The sequence below is a fragment of the Procambarus clarkii genome, chromosome 79, assembly GCF_040958095.1.
Source record: "Procambarus clarkii isolate CNS0578487 chromosome 79, FALCON_Pclarkii_2.0, whole genome shotgun sequence".
In the NCBI taxonomy this organism is placed as follows: Eukaryota; Metazoa; Arthropoda; class Malacostraca; order Decapoda; family Cambaridae; genus Procambarus; species Procambarus clarkii.
In genome coordinates this window covers 22,319,524-22,345,272 of record NC_091228.1, presented here as the reverse complement: position 1 = coordinate 22,345,272, position 25,749 = coordinate 22,319,524, and the positions used below count along the sequence as shown (strand labels likewise).

Genomic DNA, 25,749 nt, shown 5'->3' with positions numbered 1-25,749 from the left:
CTTGTTGCCACGTCCAGCTGCTTAGCTCTCCATGTGTCTGGGCCTCCATGTGGGTCTCTGTTCCCCTAATCTATCTTCCCATGGTTGAAGTCTCCCATGATTAGAAGTCTGGATCCGTTCCTGCTAGCCACAGAAGCTGCTTTCTCTATTATGTTGATGGTGGCCAAGTTGTTTCTATCATATTCCTGTCTGGGTCTTCTGACATTCGGTGGGGAGTTATATATGACTACTACTATAATTTTCTGTCCTCCAGTTGCTATGGTGCCTGATATGTAGTCACTGAAACCTTCACAGTTCTGATTTACCATCTCAAAATTCAAAAACAAATTCAAATGTTTATTCAGATAAAGTACATACATACAAGGTGTGATACAAACATTGATAGATTTATAGATAGAGCTAGTACATACAATGCCTGAAGCCACTATGACGCAAAGCGTTTCGGGCAGGAAAAACACTAAAGACTAAAACTTAATACTAATTGAGATTAAAGTATAAATTGTGTTGAGAACATATAAAAAAAGGGGGGGGAACATGGCAGAAAAATAGTAAAAATACAATTTGGTCGACAAACAGCATTGTTTAAAATACCAGACATGGGTTGACATTATAGGGGTAAGGTAGGTGACAGGGAGTTAATTATGTATTGCTTAGTTTTTATCTTAAACTGTTTGAGAGAGGTACAGTCTTTAACATGATTGGGAAGGTCATTCCACATTCTGGGTCCCTTGATTTGAAGAGCATTTCTAGTTTGAAGACCATCTCTTCAAAACTCCAACCTTTTCTTATCAGCAAAGCTACACCACCTCCTCCTCTCCCTTCTTTCTCTTTCCTCACTACATAGTAGTCCTGTGGCAACACTGTGTGTGTGTGTGTGTGTGTGTGTGTGTGTGTGTGTGTGTGTGTGTGTGTGTGTGTGTACTCCCCTAGTTGTGCTTGCGGGAGTTGAGCTTTAGCTCTTTGGTCCCGCCTCTCAACCGTCAATCAACTGGTGTACAGATTCCTGAGCCTACTGGGCTCTATCATATCTACATTTAAAACTGTGTATGGAGTCAGCCTCCACCACATCATTGCCTAATGCATTCCACCCGTTAACTACTCTGACACTGAAAGAGTTCCTTCTAACGTCCCTTTGGCTCATGTGGGTACTCAGTTTCCACCTGTGTCCCCTTGTTCGCGTACCACCTGGCATGTGAGTAATTACCTAGTTGTGCTTGCTGAAGTGAAGCTCTGGCTCTTTGGTCCCGCCTCTCAACTGTCAATCAACTAATGTACAGGTTCCTGAGCCTTTTGGGCTCTATAATATCTACAATGTGGAATTGGAGAACATAGACCCCACACAACATATAAATTATGTGAGAATTATGTGAGAAATCTTAAAAGAAGTCTGATAAAGAAAGAGATCTAGGAGTGGTTCTAAATAGAAAACTATCACCTGAGGACCACATTAAGAACATTGTGCGAGGAGCCTATGCTACACTTTCTAACTTCAGAATTGCTTTTAAATACATGGATGAAGAAATACTAAAGAAATTGTTCACGACTTTTGTTAGACCAAAGCTAGAATATGCAGCGGTTGTGTGGTGCCCATATCTTAAGAAGCATATCAACAAACTGGAAAACGTGCAAAGACATGATATTAAGTGGCTCCCTGAACTGAAGGGCAAGAGCTACGAGGAGAGGTTAGAGGCATTAAATATGCCAAAACTGGAAGACAGAAGAAAAAGAGATGATATGATTACTACATACAAAATAGTAACAGGAATTGATAAAATTGATAGGGAAGATTTCCTGAGACCTGGAACTTTAAGAACAAGAGGTCATAGATTTAAACTAGCTAAACACAGATGCCGAAGAAATATAAGAAAATTCACTTATGCAAACAGAGTGGTAGACGGTTGGAACAAGTTAGGTGAGAAGGTGGTGGAGGCCAAGACCGTCAGTAGTTTCAAAGCGTTATATGACAAAGAGTGCTGGGAAGACGGGACACCACGAGCGTAGCTCTCATCCTGTAACTACACTTAGGTAATTACACTTAGGTAATTATTTGACACCGTGTATAGAGTCTGCCTCCACCACATCACTTCCTAACACATTCCATTTGTCAACCACTCTGACACTAAAAGTTCTTTCTAATATCTTTATATGTGTGTGTGTGTGTACTCACCTATCTGTACTCACCTATTTGTGCTTGCGGGGGTTGAGCTTTGGCTCTTTGGTCCCGCCTCTCAACTGTCAATCAAATGGTGTACAAATTCCTGAGCCTACTGGGCTCTGTCATATCTACATTTAAAACTGTGTATGGAGTCTGCCTCCACCACATCACTGCCTAATGCATTCCATCCGTTAACTACTCTGACACTGAAAAAATTCCTTCTAACGTCTCTGCGGCTCATGTGGGTACTCATTTTCCACCTGTGTCCCCTTGTTCGCGTCCCACCAGTGTTGAATAGTTTATCCTTGTTTACCCGGTCGATTCCTCTGAGGATTTTGTAGGTTGTGATCATGTCTTCCCTTACTCTTCTGTCTTCCAGTGTCGTAAGGTGCATTTCCCGCAGCCATTCCTCGTAACTCATGCTTCTTAGTTCTGGGACCAGTCTAGTGGCATACCTTTGGACTTTTTCCAGCTTGGTCTTGTGCTTGACAAGGTACGGGCTCCATGCTGGGGCCGCATACTCCAGGATTGGTCTTACATATGTGGTGTACAAGATTCTGAATGATGCCTTACACAGGTTCCTGAATGCTGTTCTGATGTTAGCCAGCCTCGCATATGCCGCAGACGTTATTCTTTTTATGTGGGCTTCAGGAGACAGGTTTGGTGTGATATCAACTCCTAGATCTTTCTCTCTGTCCGTTTCATTAAGTACTTCATCTCCTATTCTGTATCCTGTGTCTGGCCTCCTGTTTCCACTGCCTAGTTTCATTACTTTGCATTTACTCGGGTTGAACTTCAACAGCCATTTGTTGGACCATTCACTCAGTCTGTCTAGGTCATCTTGTAGCCTCCTACTATCATCCTCAGTTTCAGTCCTCCTCATAATTTTTGCATCATCGGCAAACATTGAGAGAAACGATTCTATACCCTCTGGGAGATTACATATATCAGAAACAGTATAGGTCCAAGGACTGACCCCTGCGGGACTCCACTCGTAACGTCTCGCCAATCTGAGACCTCACCCCTCACACTGACTCGTTGTCTCCTGTTGCTTAGGTACTCCTTTATCCAATGGAGTTCCTTCCCTTTCACTCCAGCCTGCATCTCCAGCTTTTTCACTAGCCTCTTGTGTGGCACTGTATCAAAGGCTTTCTGACAATCCAAAAATATGCAGTCTGCCCACCCTTCTCTTTCTTGCCTGGTCGTAGAATTCAAGTAACCCTGTGCGGCAGGACCTGCCATCCCTGAACCCATGTTGATGCTGTGTTACAAAGTTCTTTCGCTCTAGGTGCTCCACTAGCTTTCTTCGCACAATCTTCTCCATCAGCTTGCATGGTATGCAGGTTAGGGACACCGGCCTGTAATTCAGTGCCTCCTGTCTATCCCCTTTCCTGTATATCGGGACTACGTTAGCTGCTTTCCAAATTTCTGGCAGTTCCCGTTGCCAGAGATTTGTTATACACTATGGAGAGTGGTAGGCACAGTTCTTCTGCTCCTTCCTTTAGTATCCAAGGGGAGATTCCATCTGGGCCTATAGCCTTTGTCACATCCAACTCTAGTAAACACTTCCTTACTTCCCCGCTGGTAATCTCAAACTCTTTCAGTGGTTCCTGGTTAGTTATTCCCTCTCTTATCTCTGGAATTTCTCCTTGCTCTAAGGTGAAGACCTCCTGGAATTTCTTATTCAGTTCCTCACACACTTCCTTGTCGTTTGTAGTGAATCCTTCTGCCCCTATTCTTATTTCATAACCTGTCCCTTTACTGTTATTTTTCTCCTGATGTGGCTATGCAGCAATTTAGGCTGAGTCTTTGCCTTGCTTGCATGTCATTTTCGTATTGTCTTTCTGCCTCTCTTCTCATCCTGACATATTCATTTCTGGCATTCTGGTATCTTTCTCTGCTCTCCAGTGTCCTGTTATTCCTATAGTTTTTCCATGCCCTTTTACTTTGCTGCTTAGCTAGCCTACATCTCTGATTAAACCATGGGTTTCTCATCTTCATTTCACTGTTTTCCTTTTGGACTGGGACAAACTTGTTTGCTGCGTCCTTGCACTTGTGCATGATGAAGTCCATCATGTCTTGGGCCGTCTTTCCCCTGAACTCTGTTTCCCATGCTATTTCTGTTAGGAATTTTCTTATCTCCTCATAGTTTCCCTTTCGGTATGCTAACCTTTTGGGTTCGGTATCCCTCCTCGAGTTCAATAACCCTTCTTCAATCAGGTACTCAAACACCAATACACTGTGGTCGCTCATTCCTACTGGGGCCTTAAAACCGATTTCTCTTATGTCTGAGTGTGTGTGTATTCACCTAGTTGTATTCACCTAATTGTGTTTGCGGGGGTTGAGCTTTGCTCTTTCGGCCCGCCTCTCAACTGTCAATCAAATGTTTACTAACTACTTCCCCCCCCCCACACACACCCCAGGAAGCAGCCCGTGACAGCTGACTAACTCCCAGGTACCTATTTACTGCTAGGTAACAGGGGCATTCAGGGTGAAAGAAACTTTGCCGATTTGTTTCTGCCTCGTGCGGGAATCGAACCCGCGCCACAGAATTACGAGTCCTGCGCGCTATCCACCAGGCTACGAGGCCCCTCATAGCCTAGGGTCTCCTAGCCCCCTGTGTGTGTGTGTGTGTGTGTGTGTGTGTGTGTGTGTGTGTGTGTGTGTGTGTGTGTGTGTGTGTGTGTGTGTCATATATTTTGTACCTAAGTTTGCCGAGTATTCCCTAGTATAGTGGGTGCGGCGGGAGCACCAAGGCCCCACCCCCAGGCCTGCATCCGGCAAGTAGCTCCACCTCTCTCATAGTGACGTGCCACGACAGGGGAGGGAAGGTTGGGGGAGACTACCCTATATGGTAGGTGCCACAATAGTACTACTACTGAAGCCACAGCAAGTGTGGAGGCTCCTACTGAAGCCACAGCAAGTGTGGAGGCTCCTACTGAAGCCACAGCAAGTGTAGAGGCTCCTACTGAAGCCACAGCAAGTGTGGAGGCTCCTACTGAAGCCACAGCAAGTGTGGAGGCTCCTACTGAAGCCACAGCAAGTGTGGAGGCTCCTACTGAAGCCACAGCAAGTGTGGAGGCTCCTACTGAAGCCACAGCAAGTGTGGAGGCTCCTACTGAAGCCACAGCAAGTGTGGAGGCTCCTACTGAAGCCACAGCAAGTGTGGAGGCTCCTACTGAAGCCACAGCAAGTGTGGAGGCTCCTACTGAAGCCACAGCAAGTGTGGAGGCTCCTACTGAAGCCACAGCAAGTGTGGAGGCTCCTACTGAAGCCACAGCAAGTGTGGAGGCTCCTACTGAAGCCACAGCAAGTGTGGAGGCTCCTACTGAAGCCACAGCAAGTGTGGAGGCTCCTACTGAAGCCACAGCAAGTGTGGAGGCTCCTACTGAAGCCACAGCAAGTGTGGAGGCTCCTACTGAAGCCACAGCAAGTGTGGAGGCTCCTACTGAAGCCACAGTAAGTCTGGAGGCTCCTACTGAAGCCACAGCAAGTGTGGAGGCTCCTACTGAAGCCACAGCAAGTGTGGAGGCTCCTACTGAAGCCACAGCAAGTGTGGGAGCTCCTACTGAAGCCACAGCAAGTCTGGAGGCTCCTACTGAAGCCACAGCAAGTGTGGAGGCTCTTACTGAAGCCACAGTAAGTCTGGAGGCTCCTACTGAAGCCACAGCAAGTGTGGAGGCTCCTACTGAAGCCACAGTAAGTCTGGAGGCTCCTACTGAAGCCACAGCAAGTGTGGAGGCTCCTACTGAAGCCACAGCAAGTGTGGAGGCTCCTACTGAAGCCACAGCAAGTGTGGAGGCTCCTACTGAAGCCACAGCAAGTGTGGAGGCTCCTACTGAAGCCACAGCAAGTGTGGAGGCTCCTACTGAAGCCACAGTAAGTCTGGAGGCTCCTATTGAAGCCAGTGCAAGGTTCACAGGTAACCCCCATGCACTCTGACTTAGGTAAAGTACTTCATCAACATGTTTGGTGACTAATATATAAAGATAATAGTACTTACCGATGATGGAGAGTCCCATGGTGGCCACGCCAGCCATGTAGCAGAGTCGCATGTTGAACCACGGGAAGTCTGAGAGAGTTGACACACACATCCTGGCCAGGAAGCTGGTGATGCCAGCCAGAGACACGCACCAGGCAGCCGCCTGTAGGGAGTGTCCCGACGCCTGTATGGCGAAGGGCACCAGCACGGTGAAGTTGGCCTCGCCGTTAACTGTAAGTGTTGACGACATGGCTATAATCAAACAGGATGGCTGCCTCAAGATGCGGATGTCCTCTATTATTGACCGGAACACGTGTATGAGAGCGCAACACAGAACGCAGCCACAGCCACAGACACTCCCAGGCGTCGCTTGGCGGTCCTCCTGAGTGGTCACCATCTTCTCACAGTCGTCCTGAGTGTTCACTGTCTTCTCACAGTCGTCCTGAGTGTTCACTGTCTTCTCACAGTCGTCCTGAGTGGTCACCATCTTCTCACAGTCGTCCTGAGTGTTCACCGCCACTTCACGGTCGTCCTGAGTGTTCACCGACACTTCACGGTCGTCCTGATTGGTAATGTTTGCATCAGAAGTGTCAGCTGATGACTGTCCATTAAGGTCCGTGGACATGAACGAGGTCTGGACACCGTTCTGACCTCCGCTGACGTTATGTAAATATGTTGACGTATCGGCCTTTGTACACTTGGAGTTTCTCAATTGAGTATTGAAACTATTTGAACCATTAACTTTAACACTTTTTCCTTCCTGATTCTCTGTTTCTGGAATAAGAACGTACACAACTTCAGTCTTACACGAAGACTTTTTCACCTTGGAAGACTTACGGTGCCACTCGACGGGGTGTAACAAGGTGGCACCAACGAAGCCATGAAGTATGACAGCTCCGAGGATGACCGTGGCGCCCTTGAACCCGTACTCCTCCTGCAGGAAGCGAATAAGCAAGGGACTGATGAAGTGGCCCAGTCCGGCGCCAGCCATGAGACAGGCGTTGGCCAGGCCGCGGTGGGCCTCGAAGTACTGGGCCAGGATGAGGTAACCCACACACGACAGCCCGCACCCCAGACCTGTAAAAACGGCATCAGTCAGCCCCCTCCAACATGTAACTATTTTCTATGGAATGTTGAACAGACATAATAATTTCACAGCTCTACTAGGTAAATAGAAGCCTCTACTAGGTAAATAGAAGACTATTAGATAAATAGAAGGCTCTATTAGGTAAATAGAAGGCTCTATTAGGTATATAGAAGGCTCTATTAGGAATATAGAAGGCTCTATTGGGTAAATAGAAAGCTCTATTGGGTAAATAGAAGGCTCTATTGGGAAAATAGAAGGCTCTATTGGGTAAATAGAAGGCTCTATTGGGTAAATAGAAGGCTCTATTGGGTAAATAGAAGGCTCTATTAGGTAAATAGAAGGCTCTATTAGGTAAATGGAAGGCTCTATTGGATAAATAGAAGGTTCTTTTGGGTAAATAGAAGGCTCTATTTGGTAAATAGAAGGCTCTATTGGGTAAATAGAAGGCTCTATTGGGTAAATGGAAGGCTCTATTGGGAAAATGGAAGGCTCTATTGGGTAAATGGAAGGCTCAATTGGGTAAATGGAAGGCTCTATTGGGTAAATGGAAGGCCCTATTAGGTAAATGGAAGGCCCTATTGGGTAAATGGAAGGCCCTATTAGGTAAATGGAAGGCCCTATTAGGTAAATAGAAGACTATTAGATAAATAGAAGGCTCTATTAGATAAATAGAAGGCTCTACTAGGTAAATAGAAGGCTCTATTAGGAAAATAGAAGGCTCTATTAGGTAAATAGAAGGCTCTATTAGGTAAATAGAAGGCTCTATTAGGAAAATAGAAGGCTCTATTAGATAAATAGAAGGCTCTATTAGATAAATAGAAGGCTCTACTAGGAAAATAGAAGGCTCTACTAGGAAAATAGAAGGCTCCATTAAAGAATAGAAGGCTCTACTAGGAAAATAGAAGGCTCCATTAGGTAAAATAGAAGGCTCTACTAGGAAAATAGAAGGCTCAATTAGGTAAAATAGAAGGCTCTACTAGGAAAATAGAAGGCTCCATTAAAGAATAGAAGGCTCCATTAAAGAATAGAAGGCTCTACTAGGAAAATAGAAGGCTCCATTAGGTAAAATAGAAGGCTCTACTAGGAAAATAGAAGGCTCAATTAGGTAAAATAGAAGGCTCAATTAGGTAAAATAGAAGGCTCCATTAGGTAAAATAGAAGGCTCCATTAGGTAAAATAGAAGGCTCTACTAGGTAAATAGAAGGTAACAGACTTTTTTTTTTTAAATTGACATTATGTTTAATAATGAATATTTTAACTTATATTTTAAATTCATTATATAAATAAGCCAAATACATATATATTCCCCTAAGTGTATCAATAATGTGAGCAGTTGTACCCTAATGGTTGCATCTGTGACATTATATTTCTAAAATATTCACTAAACAGCTTTTATCATTAAAACCATATATTCTGCTATATTATAACTGGGGGGGGGGGGTGTCATTATATTATAATGGGAGACAGGAGACTGGGTCAATGTAACCTGGTAACCTATTGAGACAGTCTATTGTCTCCTGGTAACCAGGAGACAATAGACTGTCTCCATGTAATATTACAAGCAGTAGGAGAGCAATATCTTGGCCAGGTACAGGACCCCCTTGCTCGCACAGCATGTGGGAGGGCTCACACAGCATGTGGGAGGGCTCACACAGCATGTGGGAGGGCTCACACAGCATGTGGGAGGGCTCACACAGCATGTGGGAGAGCTCACACAGCATGTGGGAGGGCTCACACAGCATGTGGGAGAGCTCGCACAGCATGTGGGAGGGCTCACACAGCATGTGGGAGGGCTCACACAGCATGTGGGAGAGCTCACACAGCATGTGGCAGAGCTCACACAGCATGTGGGAGAGCTCACACAGCATGTGGCAGAGCTCACACAGCATGTGGGAGAGCTCGCACAGCATGTGGGAGGGCTCACACAGCATGTGGGAGAGCTCGCACAGCATGTGGGAGGGCTCACACAGCATGTGGGAGAGCTCACACAGCATGTGGGAGGGCTCACACAGCATGTGGGAGGGCTCACACAGCATGTGGGAGGGCTCACACAGCATGTGGGAGAGCTCACACAGCATGTGGGAGAGCTCACACAGCATGTGGGAGAGCTCACACAGCATGTGGCAGAGCTCACACAGCATGTGGGAGAGCTCACACAGCATGTGGCAGAGCTCACACAGCATGTGGCAGAGCTCACACAGCATGTGGCAGAGCTCACACAGCATGAGGCAGGGCTCACACAGCATGAGGCAGGGCTCACACAGCATGTGGCAGAGCTCACACAGCATGTGGGAGGGCTCACACAGCATGTGGGAGGGCTCACACAGCATGTGGCAGAGCTCACACAGCATGTGGCAGAGCTCACACAGCATGAGGCAGGGCTCACACAGCATGAGGCAGGGCTCACACAGCATGTGGCAGAGCTCACACAGCATGTGGGAGGGCTCACACAGCATGTGGGAGGGCTCACACAGCATGAGGCAGAGCTCACACAGCATGAGGCAGAGCTCACACAGCATGAGGCAGAGCTCACACAGCATGTGGCAGAACTCACACAGCATGTGGCAGAGCTAACACAGCATGAGGCAGAGCTCACACAGCATGTGGCAGAGCTCACACAGCATGAGGCAGAGCTCACACAGCATGAGGCAGAGCTCACACAGCATGAGGAAGAGCTCACACAGCATGTGGGAGAGCTCACACAGCATGTGGCAGAGCTCACACAGCATGTGGCAGAGCTCACACAGCATGAGGCAGAGCTCACACAGCATGTGGGAGGGCTCACACAGCATGTGAGAGAGCTCGCACAGCATGTGGGAGGGCTCACACAGCATGTGGGAGAGCTCACACAGCATGTGGCAGAGCTCACACAGCATGTGGCAGAGCTCACACAGCATGTGGCAGAGCTCACACAGCATGAGGCAGAGCTCACACAGCATGAGGCAGAGCTCACGCAGCATGAGGCAGAGCTCACGCAGCATGTGACACAGCCCACACAGCATGTGACACAGCCCACACAGCATGTGACACAGCCCACACAGCATGTGATACAGCCCACACAGCATGTGACACAGCCCACACAGCATGTGACACAGCCCACACAGCATGTGACACAGCCCACACAGCATGTGACACAGCCCACACAGCATGTGACACAGCCCACACAGCATGTGGCAACAGCATGCTAGATCTTGCACTAACATCAGAAGAGAGCGTGATCGATCAAGTTCAGGTAAAGAATCTCACACCTTCACGTGATCACCATACTCTAAGATGGCTTACAATTAATAATAGAATCCCGTGCAAAGGTCCAGGATGATGACCTTTTAGATCATCCAGGAATGAGACTATGAATGGAATGTCTCATGCCACGAGACTATCAAGGAATGAGACTATGAATAGAATGTCTCATGCCACGAGACTATCAAGGAATGAGACTATGAATGGAATGTCTCATGCCACGAGACTATCAAGGAATGAGACTATGAATAGAATGTCTCATGCCACGAGACTATCAAGGAATGAGACTATGAATGGAATGTCTCATGCCACGAGACTATCAAGGAATGAGACTATGAATGGAATGTCTCATGCCACGAGACTATCAAGGAATGAGACTATGAATGGAATGTCTCATGCCACGAGACTATCAAGGAATGAGACTATGAATGGAATGTCTCATGCCACGAGACTATCAAGGAATGAGACTATGAATGGAATGTCTCATGCCACGAGACTATCAAGGAATGAGACTATGAATGGAATGTCTCATGCCACGAGACTATCAAGGAATGAGACTATGAATGGAATGTCTCATGCCACGAGACTATCAAGGAATGAGACTATGAATGGAATGTCTCATGCCACGAGACTATCAAGGAATGAGACTACGAATGGAATGTCTCATGCCACGAGACTATCAAGGAATGAGACTACGAATGGAATGTCTCATGCCACGAGAGTATCAAGGAATGAGACTATGAATGAAATGTCTCATGCCACGAGACTATCAAGGAATGAGACTATGAATGGAATGTCTCATGCCACGAGACTATCAAGGAATGAGACTACGAATGGAATGTCTCATGCCACGAGACTATCAAGGAATGAGACTACGAATGGAATGTCTCATGCCACGAGAGTATCAAGGAATGAGACTATGAATGAAATGTCTCATGCCACGAGACTATCAAGGAATGAGACTATGAATGGAATGTCTCATGCCACGAGACTATCAAGGAATGAGACTATGAATGGAATGTCTCATGCCACGAGACTATCAAGGAATGAGACTACGAATGGAATGTCTCATGCCACGAGACTATCAAGGAATGAGACTACGAATGGAATGTCTCATGCCACGAGACTATCAAGGAATGAGACTACGAATGGAATGTCTCATGCCACGAGACTATCAAGGAATGAGACTATGAATGGAATGTCTCATGCCACGAGACTATCAAGGAATGAGACTATGAATGGAATGTCTCATGCCACGAGACTATCAAGGAATGAGACTATGAATGGAATGTCTCATGCCACGAGACTATCAAGGAATGAGACTATGAATGGAATGTCTCATGCCACGAGACTATCAAGGAATGAGACTATGAATGGAATGTCTCATGCCACGAGACTATCAAGGAATGAGACTATGAATGGAATGTCTCATGCCACGAGACTATCAAGGAATGAGACTACGAATGGAATGTCTCATGCCACGAGACTATCAAGGAATGAGACTACGAATTGAATGTCTCATGCCACGAGACTATCAAGGAATGAGACTACGAATGGAATGTCTCATGCCACGAGACTATCAAGGAATGAGAGAGGAATGACACAACACCTGGAGATCTATTAATGAAGATCAGAGCAAAGATATATTAGGGGAAAACTTCAAAAAGGTCACTACTGAACTTTTGGAAGTTTTCAACAAGTTTTGACGCATTTTTCTTGGTTCATCAAAAATGTGTGACAAGAAAGATCACGAGACGGATAAGAGAGGCAGTAAAAGAGGGCTGAAATGAACGAGCACAACCTCTATAATAAACGAACACAACCTCTATAATAAACGAACACAACCTCTATAATAAACGAACACAACCTCTATAATAAACGAACACAACCTCTATAATAAACGAACACAACCTCTATAATAAACGAACACAACCTCTATAATAAACGAACACAACCTCTATAATAAGATATAGATAAGGGCCCTAAACTTACCCACCCAGGAAATCAGGTCAACCAAAATAAACTACAAAAGAAAACTTGCCCAAAATGTATATAAAGATGCAATAGTTCTAGGCCTATGAGAAGTAATACCAAAAATAAGGGCTCGGTTGGACCCTTAAAATATGAGACTAACCAAGTTAAAATGGAGGATAAAATGTCAGCAAACACTGAATATTTGACCTCAGTGTTCACACTAGAAAGATTACATGACGTCCCATCACCCACACGAATGTTAGAAGGGGGAGTGGGGAGGACGTATTAAGGGATATACCCATTACATGCGAAATTACGGGCTCACCATAGCCCGTGCTACATGGACACTTCGTTCTGAGTGGCTAAATCTTAAACAACAACACAACTACATGTGACACAACCGGGAAGAGCACTGACAAATTAAAAGACTCAAAAGCCTCAAGTATGGAAGGATTTCAATCCAAAGTCGTGAGGAAACTAGAAGATGTACGATGTCTACCACTGAAACTCCTTTTCAGAAAAGAGATATCTCTCTGGACACATAAAGGGACTATCTATCTGGATCAAGAGATAGTCCCCCCTAGTGTTGACTAGACCACACACTAGAAGGTGAAGGGACGACGACGTTTCGGTCCGTCCTGGACCATTCTCAAGTCGATTGAGAATGGTCCAGGACGGACCGAAACGTCGTCGTCCCTTCACCTTCTAGTGTGTGATCTGGTCAACATACTTTAGCCACGTTATTGTGACTCATCGCCTGCATAGTCTCCCTAGATTTATTATATGCAAATGTCACTCCTATTTTACAAAAGAGAGAGAAAGAGCTCAGCTGACAACTACCGTCGATCAGCTTGACAGCGCACATCTACAAGCTCATGGTAAGACTCCAAGGTTCACCATCATTCACCATCTCACAGAAAACAATCTTCTAATATCAATGCATCATTGGTTTGTTAAAATTAGATCACGCCTTACACACCTGCTCACATTTTTGGACACGTTACCCAGCTACTCAGAAAAAAGACATCCGGTAGATGTAACTTACATCAACTTACATGTAGCTTACATTAAAACAAAGAAAAACAAAGAATTTTCCTTAACGGAAATTAAGAGGGAGGAGACACTGGTACTACTGACCACAGTCCAGGGAGGAGACACTAGTGCTACTGACCACAGTCCAGGGAGGAGACACTGGTGCTACTGACCACAGTCCAGGGAGGAGACACTAGTGCTACTGACCACAGTCCAGACACTAGTACTACTGACCACAGTCCACGGAGGAGACACTGGTGCTACTGACCACAGTCCAGGGAGGAGACACTAGTGCTACTGACCACAGTCCAGGGAGGAGACACTAGTACTACTGACCACAGTCCAGGGAGGAGACACTAGTGCTACTGACCACAGTCCAGGGAGGAGAGACAGTAGTGCTACTGACCACAGTCCAGGGAGGAGACACTAGTGCTACTGACCACAGTCCAGGGAGGAGAGACACTAGTGCTACTGACCACAGTCCAGGGAGGAGACACTAGTGCTACTGACCACAGTCCAGGGAGGAGAGACACTAGTACTACTGACCACAGTCCAGGGAGGAGACACTAGTACTACTGACCACAGTCCAGGGAGGAGACACTAGTGCTACTGACCACAGTCCAGGGAGGAGACACTAGTGCTACTGACCACAGTCCAGGGAGGAGAGACACTAGTGCTACTGACCACAGTCCAGGGAGGAGACACTAGTGCTACTGACCACAGTCCAGGGAGGAGAGACACTAGTGCTACTGACCACAGTCCAGGGAGGAGAGACACTAGTGCTACTGACCACAGTCCAGGGAGGAGAGACACTAGTGCTACTGACCACAGTCCAGGGAGGAGACACTAGTGCTACTGACCACATTCCAGGGAGGAGAGACACTAGTGCTACTGACCACAGTCCAGGGAGGAGACACTAGTACTACTGACCACAGTCCAGGGAGGAGACACTAGTACTACTGACCACAGTCCAGGGAGGAGACACTAGTACTACTGACCACAGTCCAGGGAGGAGACACTGGTGCTACTGACCACAGTCCAGGGAGGAGACACTAGTACTACTGACCACAGTCCAGGGAGGAGACACTAGTACTACTGACCACAGTCCAGGGAGGAGACACTAGTACTACTGACCACAGTCCAGGGAGGAGACACTGGTGCTACTGACCACAGTCCAGGGAGGAGACACTAGTACTACTGACCACAGTCCAGGGAGGAGACACTAGTGCTACTGACCAGTCCAGGGAGGAGACACTAGTACTACTGACCACAGTCCAGGGAGGAGACACTAGTACTACTGACCACAGTCCAGGGAGGAGACACTAGTACTACTGACCACAGTCCAGGGAGGAGACACTAGTACTACTGACCACAGTCCAGGGAGGAGACACTGGTGCTACTGACCACAGTCCAGGGAGGAGACACTAGTACTACTGACCACAGTCCAGGGAGGAGACACTAGTGCTACTGACCACAGTCCAGGGAGGAGACACTAGTACTACTGACCACAGTCCAGGGAGGAGACACTAGTACTACTGACCACAGTCCAGGGAGGAGACACAAGTGCTACTGACCACAGCCCACAGAGAAGAGACAAAGAGAAGTGCTACTGACCACAGCCCAGGCAGAAGAGACAAAGAGAAGTGCTACTGACCACAGCCCAGGGAGAAGAGACAAAGAGAAGTGCTACTGACCACAGCCCAGGGAGGAGAGACAAAGAGAAGTGCTACTGACCACAGCCCAGGGAGAAGAGACAAAGAGAAGTGCTACTGACCACAGCCCAGGGAGGAGAGACAAAGAGAAGTGTTACTGACCACAGCCCAGGGAGGAGAGACAAAGAGAAGTGTTACTGACCACAGCCCAGGGAGAAGAAGAGAAAGAGGAGCTGAGGAGAGGTGGCGAAGGCGCTGATGGTGAGACAGGAAGACGTCAGCAAGGTGCCCGTCATGGCCACCCGCCGGAAGCCGAACTCCCGCACTAGTGAAGCCACGATGACGGACGACAACTTCCACACCAGCATGAAGGCGCTGTAGATGATGGCGACGGTTGTCGTGGAGGCGCGCCACTCCAGCAGCTGGCGGGAGAACAGTATCCCGAAGCTGGGCGACAACATGGGCACCACCAGCTGCAACAGTCAACAATGTCACACATTAAACAACATGGGCACCACCAAATGCAATAGTCAACATGGTCACACATTAAACAACACGGGCACCACCAGCTGCAACAATCAACATGGTCACACATTAAACAACATGGGCCCCACCAGCTGCAACAGTCAACATGGTCACACATTAAACAACATGGGCCCCACCAGCTGCAATAGTCAACATGGTCACACATTAAACAACACGGGCACCACCAGCTGCAACAATCAACATGGTTGTCGGAAATCCGACACATAATATGCTAACATAGGTAGTCATCAAAAAGTTTAAGGAGAACGGGATCATGAAGTCACATAACAACAAATACATTTACACATCACGTATCTTTTAAACAACAGTTTAAGCATTAGATTCAATAAAAAAAATCTGTTGTCCATGCGTTCTCTTAATGAAATATACCATAAAGTATAGGTTCCCTTCATAAGTCAATATAAAGTCACAGAATATTGGAACGAAGAGAAATGCGGCTCCTGTTGTTGTTGTGTTGATTTAGGGGCGACGACGATCGTGGGATCGGATGCGCCTCGGCTGCCCGATACCGGGAATAGCTGAGGGATGGGGTCCCAATAGTCTCTTTAGGCCATAGATCCTACAATCTCCTCAGGCCATATATTTTACAGTCTCTTCAGGCCACGGACATGACAGATGAAGCGAAAGATATGGCGAAGGATGTCATGACGGATGTCTTCATCTCTCGCACCTGCCCCATCTAAGAGAACGGGAACTGTGAGGCAGGGAATATTCAGCCTACAAACAGCACTCTGTAGTCGGATGCGAGAGCTATGAAATTGAGGGCAGTGAAGAAGAAGGTGTTCCACTGTATCTTCCTGGGTCGGATACCACTGGTAGTATTGGGAATCTACCAGCCGTAGAAGATGGAGATGTGTAACCAGGCAGGTGTGCCCAATCCAGAGAAGAGTGATGGCAGTGTTGAGGAGTTGAGAATGATGACGAGTCCATGGACGCGGGGAGAAGTCCTCCTGGAGACCCGCCAGAGAGGAGGACCTGAGTGCTGGCTACATCATTGCCTCCAAACTCGCGAGGCAAGCCGCCCGGAGTTGCGGGAAAATTTCAGAAAGGTCCAGAGGCACATTTGTAGTCATGGAGAGCATATGCCATCCCTGCTGCTGCGTTGGCCACCTCATTGCCATTAATACCGACATGTGACAAATCCCGTTGGAGATAGATCGACCAACCCGGAGTACTAGAGTATGACAGCAGTTCTCCACAGATCTGTGACACAGTATGACGATGGACTCGTGGACGCAAGATGATATCAGATGTAGGGCTGTAACTGAGTCCACGTAGAAAACAACCGCAGAGGGCCCTGAAACTTGTCGAAGTAGTCGTAAGGCTAGTAAGATTGCAAACAGTTTGCCGGCCAGGCACGAATGAGCAGGAGAGAGTTTCCACGTCTGACAGAAGGAAAAAGGAGCAAAGTATGCTGCTGCAGATGTGGATAGTAGCTGATCTTTGCGGGACCCATCCGTGTAAACCTCCAAATATCCAGAGTATAAGAAGGCTCATGGGTCTGCAAAAATTAGAGAGGCTGACCCTCTAAATCCCTCTTCCGATGAGGAGGCTTGGAAAAGTTCACTGAAACCCAGATGAGCTCTTCTGCCCACGGAAGCACCAGTGAGATGATTGGGCCAGGGGTGAGTACAGGGACGGGAGGGAAAACTGTGAATATGCATCCAAGGCCCGGACGACGAAAGGCAACTGACGGGGTCTAAAGTGTCCAGCTTGCATATTCCACCAGTTAGCCTCAAGCTGCAGGCGAGTAAGTGGATGGATAGCAGGGAGATGCACTATCCATTGAAGCCGGCGACAGAGGGTAAGGAAACGTCCAAAGCGCAGGGTCCATAATCCCGACTCGGCATGAAGAGAGAGGACTGGCGAGGAAGGCATAGCTCCTAGCGCTGAGCGAAGGGCATCATTTTATATGGGATCAAGCTTTGCCAAGACCAATGTTGCTGCTGAGCCATAGACTTCACTCGCATACATGATCTTGCTATGAATGAAGGCCTTATAGAGAGCTAGGAGCGACTCCTGTGAAGCCCCCATGCTGCACCAGTGAGCCGTTTCATGAAGTTCATGCGACGAAGGCATGAGGCCTGAAAGTAATCCACATGATGCCTCCACGTCAGCCGAGGGCCATCTAGAACGACCCCCAGCCATCTGTGTTCCATAGCGATTGAGAGACGACGGCCCCAGACGGTCACCACTGGCTGGTCTGGCAAGCGGGTCCAGGAGAAGTTCATGACGCAACTTTTCACCAGGTTAATGGTTAGCCCCTTCCCCAGCACAATTGCAGAGAACACAGTCACGGCGTTTTGCAGGGAGCCTTGTGCCTCCAGGAGAGTGGCACCATCTGCCACAAGGGTTACGTCATCGGCATAGGCTACAACCTGGATCCCCCGGAATACCGGGAGATCAGACAGAAGAATAGAGAATTATAGCGGGCTGAGAATCGCTCCCTGGGGGACACCACGCGAGAGAGGGCGGGATGTGGAGATGACTCCACCAACTGCCACTTTGAATGAGCGGCCCTGTAGATAGTTTTGGAACGATGTCAGCAACGTACCCGAGAGACGTAGTCGAGCCAAACTCTAGAGGACAGCAGAATGAGACGCAGAGTCAAATGCACTCTTGATGTCGAAGAATGCTGCAAGGAGCACTCTTCTCCAGCGATAAGTGTCCATTAATCGATGTTCCAAAGAGAGGAGGCAGTCTATCGTGCTTCTTCCCGGCCGAAATCCACTAATACCACTCAGGTAGGAGACCTGAGGTTTCCACCACCCATTGAAGCTGGGTGTGAACAAGACGTTTCATCAGTTTCCCGAGACATGGAAGCAGACTTATAAGCCGATATGAACTCGGGACAGATGGATCCTTCCCTGATGTGGGAGTATGTCTCTCAGGATTCTCCCACAGCTGACTTGAATGGCTCATTGCAGTGCACAGTGCACCGACTTCGTGCACAAGGCCCTATTTCTGTTAACCCTGGATAGGGACCTGGCATGTTGGGTATCTCCAGAATGCCCACTTAACCAGGAACACTTTTATAATACAGAGGCCACTGTATGTCCAGGCAGGAAGTAGATACAGGGAGTTAAGCATACTTGCCACCAAGGGTCAGTGAGTACATTGGCTGGTGCAGTGTGAGAGCAGAGGGGAGACGCCAGCGACCATCTGACTTCTGGGGTCAACTGGCGCGATGGAGAATAACAGCGATGACGTGTTCATGATGTCACCTCTCCTACTGATCATCGAACGTTCAATATGATTGGTTCCCGCTCATTTGCTCCAATGCTATTTGTCAAATTGTAACCTTTTGTGTTGGGTGCCCACAAGACGCCCTGAGCTTCAGGCAAAAGTATTCTCGTGAGGGATCTCTTGTAAAGTGGACATGTAGCTGTTCTGTCTAGCGGCCACTAGACTGAACACCGTCTATTCCTCACCGTCAAGTTAACTCAGCATCTTTGCAATATACCACACACTCGCCCAGAATCACGAGTGTGAATATAATGTTCAGAAGCCTAAAGTGACAAAATCACCAGAGCGAAACAGACTGGTATCAGGTAACCCCTGGTGACAAAGATCGTTGTGAGTGACTTCGAGTGAACTAAGGCAGTGCCGCCGCCTAAGTAATCTGTGTGTGACTTTACCACAGTGTACCTGTACCACAGTGTAGTGCATGGTATCATATAATCACAGCCACCGCCAGCCGCCACTCTGTCCCGAGCATGTACCTCAGTACCTCGAGGTGCCCGCCGCCGCCCTAACTGTACCACGTGACGTCACCACCTTACTCACCGCCAGTACCAGTGTGTGTGCATGTGTCTGTCTGTTAAGCATACAGCACGCCCTGCTGCGAGTACCCTCCATGTCTATGAGCGAAACCAGCTGTCAGGCCACCTACGAGTTCTTGCATAAATGTGGCTGAGTGAGTGAGTAAGGAAAGGTACCTTATCTGTAAGTACAAGATCTTGTCATTGTTTTATTGTGTCTGTGTTGATCTGAGGGATCAACCACAGTTCTCACCTTCTCATACCTGTCACAGGTTATAGGTGAATCAACGGTGAATGCGTGGTTATGTGTGGTATCACTGCATTTCACTCGTCTGTGAATGTGAACTTCACATACACCACACATTTAGAAATTGTGTGTGATTATTATTGTGCATGTTACTGCCTGTCCCATTGACGGTGTAGTTGTGTTTATTGCATATCATCATTACCGAGTATCCGGTTGGAACTCTTGTGATCCCTTTGCATACCGGCAGTTAGGTTGCCGTGTTAATGATTGGCTGTCAACTGTGTTAAGGTAGGTGTTTCTCCACGAGTGGATACGAGTTGTTAGCCAGACGTCAAGAGTCTCGCTAATACAACCATAGCTTTGCTGACGCCAATCTAAAGTAAATCAAGCACCCTTTGTATTAGTGGTTAAGTTAGTAAACAAACTACTGTTAAGCTTTATGCGGTGTTTCCGTTGAACCACTTCTGAATACTGCCAATCAATTACTCCAGCCTTCAGCTCTAGGTGTCTTCAACACCGAGTTGCCTAATTCACTAAACTATAAATGTGATGAGGACCCTGGGAGTCCCTTAAAGTGTTAAATCATTGAGAAGATTCCAACGATCATCGTGGAGCAGGACCAGGTGAGGCTAGTCTGAGAAGAGACCCTCAAGGACTCTAACTCGACCTTGCTCCCAGGCCCTGTACGGTTGCTCTCGTATTTTCTATTCTGCTAATTCCGGCAGTTTCGTGAAGCGTCTGCCACATGTACATTGGCGACGTACGCATTGCAGTCGTGAAAGCAAAAAAGAAAACCCCCACATCTGACTTGGCCAATGGTAGAAGAATGGCATTTCCACGGGTCAGGGAAGACACAAGAGGACCAGCAGGCCTTATAGAAGTGAAGGAGGTGAGACTGAAGGATCCTGGGTGCCCTCTGAACAAATTCATATGGAACGTTGTCTATCCCTTGCATAGTGCCCAACCTAGAGAGTGACAGAGCGTTCTCCAGCTCAACAGGTGTAAATGAACGATCCAGGTCCTGAACTAGTCCTATACCCTGTTGGGAGCCCCATCCTATGGAACTCACAGAAAGAAGCGAGGAACGGTAAACATCCTCAAAGTGGTCAGCCAAAATTCGGCTATTTGTACTTCCCCCGGGGCCCGCATTACCATTAGGGTCTCTAAGTGGGATGGAAGGCCGGGAATACCTACCTGTCATCTTGCGAACAAAGGCCCAGGCTCCCGCTGAGGAGGAATCAAATCGGAGAGAGGCATAGTAATCAGTCCAGGCCTTGCGTTTGGCAAAGAAGACTGTTTGTCTACACCTGGCGTCCGCTCTGTGGAAGGACTGCCACTGCAATGGAGTAGGGTGGCGCCGCCATGAATTCCACGCAAGTCGCCAATCCAGTACTGCATGCCGACATTCAAGGGTCCACCATGGTGCCCCACCGTGGGAAGGATAGTTGATCTGGCTACTAGTCCTCCTGAAATGCCGAGAGCCTACACTGAAGAGGGACTTGGAGAGAGCATCTGCTGACCCATGCAGATCTGCAGTAACTGGAGGAAAGGCCGACCAGTCATCTGCCTCATAGCCAAGCCACCTCTCCTCCGAGAAGATCCACTTGGATCTTCGGTCTATAGACAAGATTGGCCAGTACGGGTTGGAGGGCAAGTCCCCCTCCACCCCGTACTGGCCGATCTTGTCTATAGACTGAATACCCCGGCACCATGAAGGAAAGGTCGTCGGTAAGCCAAGAGTCACAGAGTCCCATGATCAACGGTGGAGCGCTGGCGATAAAATTGCATAGAATTTGCGTCTTCTTAAAAAGGGAGACGGCATTCCAAAACACCATAGTATTCTCAGGATGGGGCGCCATTAACCCTGAAATACAACAGCTAACTTTTTGACCACCTGTGCACAGACGTCTCCAAAAGGAGAACCACGAGAAAAAGCCATAAAACCTCTCATACAAAGTAAGTAAAATGTGTGGTGTCAATGACAACCAGTCCAAGGGCTGTTGATCAATGCTTCTCTCTGCCTGACGGAAGCAGTGATCGGCTCGAGAACTCTCTTGACTGTGCCTGCGACTGGTGGGTGCTTCACTCTGGGCCTCATGTTCCACCGGTGTCACAATTCCCTGGGAAAGTGCCTGGGGGACCAGAGGATCATCAGGGCTATCTATTGGAGCAGTACCTCCTGATCGATGGGTGTGTCGACGACGCCGGTGTTGGCTTCTTTGAAGAGAGGCAGGAGGGTGACGAGTGCCAGGCTCCGGCAGAGACTGAGCATCCATGTCTGTATCCGTGGATGAGTTTCTGTCCATGTCAAGGCTACCCAGGAGGGAAAATCGATTAGCAACCTGGGCGTATGTGGCATGTGACTGGGAGAGGCAAGAGCGTCTGCTAGTTCCTACTTGTGATGAGGCCCGACCAGGAGAAACCTGGAGGCGAGAAGAAGCGATAGGCTGATTGAGAGCGCGCAACCTCTGGAACAGCTCATGTCGAGGGGTCCCCGCTGTTTTATGATCGCTGTCCAACTGGAGACCCTTAAGATATACCGTGCAACTCTTGGACTAGAGTTGCACGGTAACAAACACTAGAGGGCTTGTGTATTATTGCTGATATTGTTAAGCAGCCTAAGAAGCCTCAAGCCAGGGTGCGGTTCAAGGGAGAGAAGTTAGTAAGAAGCTGTTTACCACCTGCAAGAAACTGCAACATCTTGCATACACTGGCTGCCCCAACAGCCGCCATTACATGATACACTCTGGGCCATATGTGCCACACCCTAATTTGATGATTAAGGAACAACTCTCGCACTGCCAATACAGGCCATAACTGCATCACAGCTAAGGCCACCCATTTAACTTTTTACTAAGCCATCTTTACAATAATATTGTGTAGTACTAACCTTATAAGTAGCCTGTTTGTACCACCATATGTGGTATAAACTATGCATATTTATTAACAGTAAATGTATATGGCTTATTTATCTCCACCAATTTTGGGATAAGCTGTGTACATTTACCCCCCCCCACCCCCACCCACTATGTGCAGGTAAAATCTGGCAGACTGATCTTAAATGCCGTTCACTATTTGAAGTAAATAAAAAATACAAAGTAAATATTCACAAATTAAAAAGCACATACTGCCTGCTATGATTACCCCACAATGGTCACACAGTAAACAGCATGGCTGCTGCTGCCGACACATGTATGGCTGCAGCAGAGACATCAAACTCCCTCTCACAGCTAAGATATTTTCGTATCATATATTAATTAATTAAGTAACACTTGGTCCAACTTGGTAATAACTTGGTCCAACAGGCTGTTGCTTGGAGTAGCCTGCAGGCCCACATATCCACTACAGCCCGGTTGGTCTGGTACTTCTTGCAAGAACTTTTCTAAGTGTCTCTTGAATACATCCACCTTTGTTCTTGCAATATTTTTAATGTTCGCTAAGAGGGTGTTGAGCAGCCGTGGACCTCTGATGTTCAGACAGTACACTCTGATTGTGCCTATGGCACCTCTACTCCTCTCTGGTTCTATTCTGTATTTCCGTTCGTACGATTTGCTCCAGTATGTTGTTATTCTAATGTGCAAATTTTGGACCTGGCCTTCAAGTTCCAGTTCCAAGGACCCCTAGAGCAGGTAAGCAGGGGATGGAAGGCAGGGGCGAGGATGCAGAAATCTTGAGCTAGGAACAAGGAACTAGGAACATTTTTCCCCCCTCTTTGACTTTGACAAGTCAAAGAGGGGGGAAAAATCGGTGGCCAACCACCGTGGGTAAGACTTGCAGCTGACGCTGTGGTTTGGTGGTTGAGCCCCCTCCCCGCTCAGCTCGTTGTCGCCGTGTGGGGGCTTAGTGGGCGGCTGCCGGAGTGTGATGCTCCTTGGGACAGTCCTCTGTCCATTTCTAGCCTTGTGCTCCTGCTGCCGTCCTCTCCAATTCTGCTGGGCATCTTTTCCTTTTCCTTCTGTTTCGTTTTTCTCCCCCCTCTTCTCCTATCTGCTTGCCGTTTCCTGCTGACCTTTTGCTCGTTCTGGTTCTTCCCTTGGACTTCTTCTATTTTGACGCCCGGGTGCTTGAGGAGGCATACTCTTGCACCCGTAGAACTGTAGTACCCGACGTCGAGAGCGAGGGGAACCTTTTATTGTCAATCCCCCTTTCGTCACTGAACCCGATCTCGACGGACTGTCGGTTTCTTAAGGTGGCGTATACTCACGACGCACCCCTAGGAGGCCCCGACAAGATCGGCGATAGCTTCTTGTTGGGTGTCCTGCCTCTAATTGTGGCTCCATGGTGGGTGTGGAGGCACATTCGTGAATGAATTCTTCTTTTCGTCAAGATGATAACCCCTGTTTCGGCTGCTTCTGGTTTACCTTCTCAGGCTCGTGGGGTGGGCGACCAAGCCCCCGAGTCGGTCCGTATTGGAAGACCGGGCTCTGTAGCCTCCGCTGCATTGGGCCCCGATCTTGCTCCTCCTTTGGCCTCTCTGACTCCTTCCCCTGGCTCCCCTCCCTCCTCTGTGGTTGGGTCGAGCCCCAAGCCCCCAGTGGTGACTACCTCGTCCCCTGGCGCGGCTCCTTCTCTAGTTGTAACTACTGCGCCTTTTAACCCCTCTCTCTCTGGGGGTTCTCACTGCCGTCCTCGTCACGGCCGCCCTCGCTCGATTCCTTCCAGTTCTGCTACCTATCAAGCCTTGTTTGGTCCCGCTTCATGGGCCAAATATTTTGATCTCCTCCCTCTTGATTCTGCGCCTCCTGACGATTTCTCCCTCCATCGACATCTCATTGATTCCGTGGATGCCTCCATTACTTTCAACCCCACTCGTCTCTGTACACGTGTCGTTGCTGCTCCTTCTCAGGATGCTGCTTCCCGCTTGGCTGCCTTATCCTGCCTTGGCGAGACCCCCGTTCGGGTCTCGAAGAACGCTCAGTTGAATGCCAGTGTTGGCACTATTTTGCTCCCGCCCCATGTTGCGACCGGTGTTCGGGACCTGCGCGACTGCCACGACGATATTCGACATATCCTCGCTGCCCAGGACCATTCTATTCTCCAGGTGAACACGTTTACTCGTCCCCCTCGTGGTAGTCGCCGTCAACCCCTCCGGGTTGTGAAGATTACCTTTGATGGTAGGTCCCTTCCACCCTCTGTCATTCTTGCTGGTGCCAGGTGCTCTGTCCAGGAGTACATTCCTTCTCCTCGGCTCTGCAACAAGTGCTGGAGGTTTGGGCATGGTGCCCTCCGCTGCTCCGGGACTGTCTCTCTCTGTCCTTTGTGTGGTGGCGAAGGTCACTCTAAGTCGGAGTGCACTTCTCCCCAGGCTCGTTGCCTCAACTGCGGTGAGGCCCATCCTACCTTCTCCCGTGCGTGTGTCCATTACAAGCTTGAGGCAGCCGTCCTCAACCTGAAGCACCGGGAGCGTTTATCTTTTCCTGAGGCGAGGCGCGAGGTTCGCCGGCTCCCGCCTAATGCTAATATCTCTTATGCTCGCGTGTTGCGCTCTTCCTCTCCTCGTCCTTCCCGCCTTCCTCAGACTCACAACCGTTTCCAGGCCTTGGACCCTGATGCGCCCACTGCCCCCTCCTCCATTCCTTTGGGTTCTCTCCCGAAGGATCCTCCTCCTGGTCCTCTGTCTGGGGTTCCCCTTCCTTCTACCCGGTCTGTCGTGTCTTCTGTGTCTTCTTCCTCGTACCCCCTCCGATCCTCCTTCCCATCCTCTTCCTCCATCTATCGGCTCTCCCCACCGCCTGTCGGTGCGGGCGGATGTCCATCGCTCTCCTAACGGCCGTCGTGTGTGCTCTCGTTCGGCTTCTGTTGAGACACTGGAATCCGTTGCCCGGTACGTAGTTGCTGGGACACCGGTCTCTTTAAGTCAGAAGCGTAAGCCTGGCTCCTCTCCTTCCTCTTCCCCGGCGGGTAAGAAGGCTTCGCTTTCTTCCTCAGCTCCTCCTTCTGGCTCTGTTGCTCCTTCCCCTCCCGTTTCAGTGCTTGCGCCCCCTGTTCCTGCTTTGGAGGTTTCTTTGGCCCCTGCTTCCCTTTCGGTTGCTGCTCTTGCTGGGGTGCGCTCCCCTCTTTCTACTCCCCCTCT

General features: G+C 48.5%; 1 protein-coding gene across 1 annotated transcript in view; it reads right to left on the bottom strand.

The window, feature by feature from the left end:
- The window catches only part of LOC123764596 (monocarboxylate transporter 9), a 78,402-nt gene that overhangs the window by 27,703 nt on the left and 24,950 nt on the right, over window positions 1-25,749 (bottom strand). Inside the window, exons 2-3 of the mRNA XM_069314585.1 lie at window positions 15,325-15,595; window positions 6,159-7,214 (exon numbers count right to left, since the gene is read on the bottom strand). Of these exons, the coding sequence (XP_069170686.1) occupies window positions 6,159-7,214; window positions 15,325-15,595 (1,327 nt within the window). The remainder of the gene's footprint in view (window positions 1-6,158; window positions 7,215-15,324; window positions 15,596-25,749) is intronic.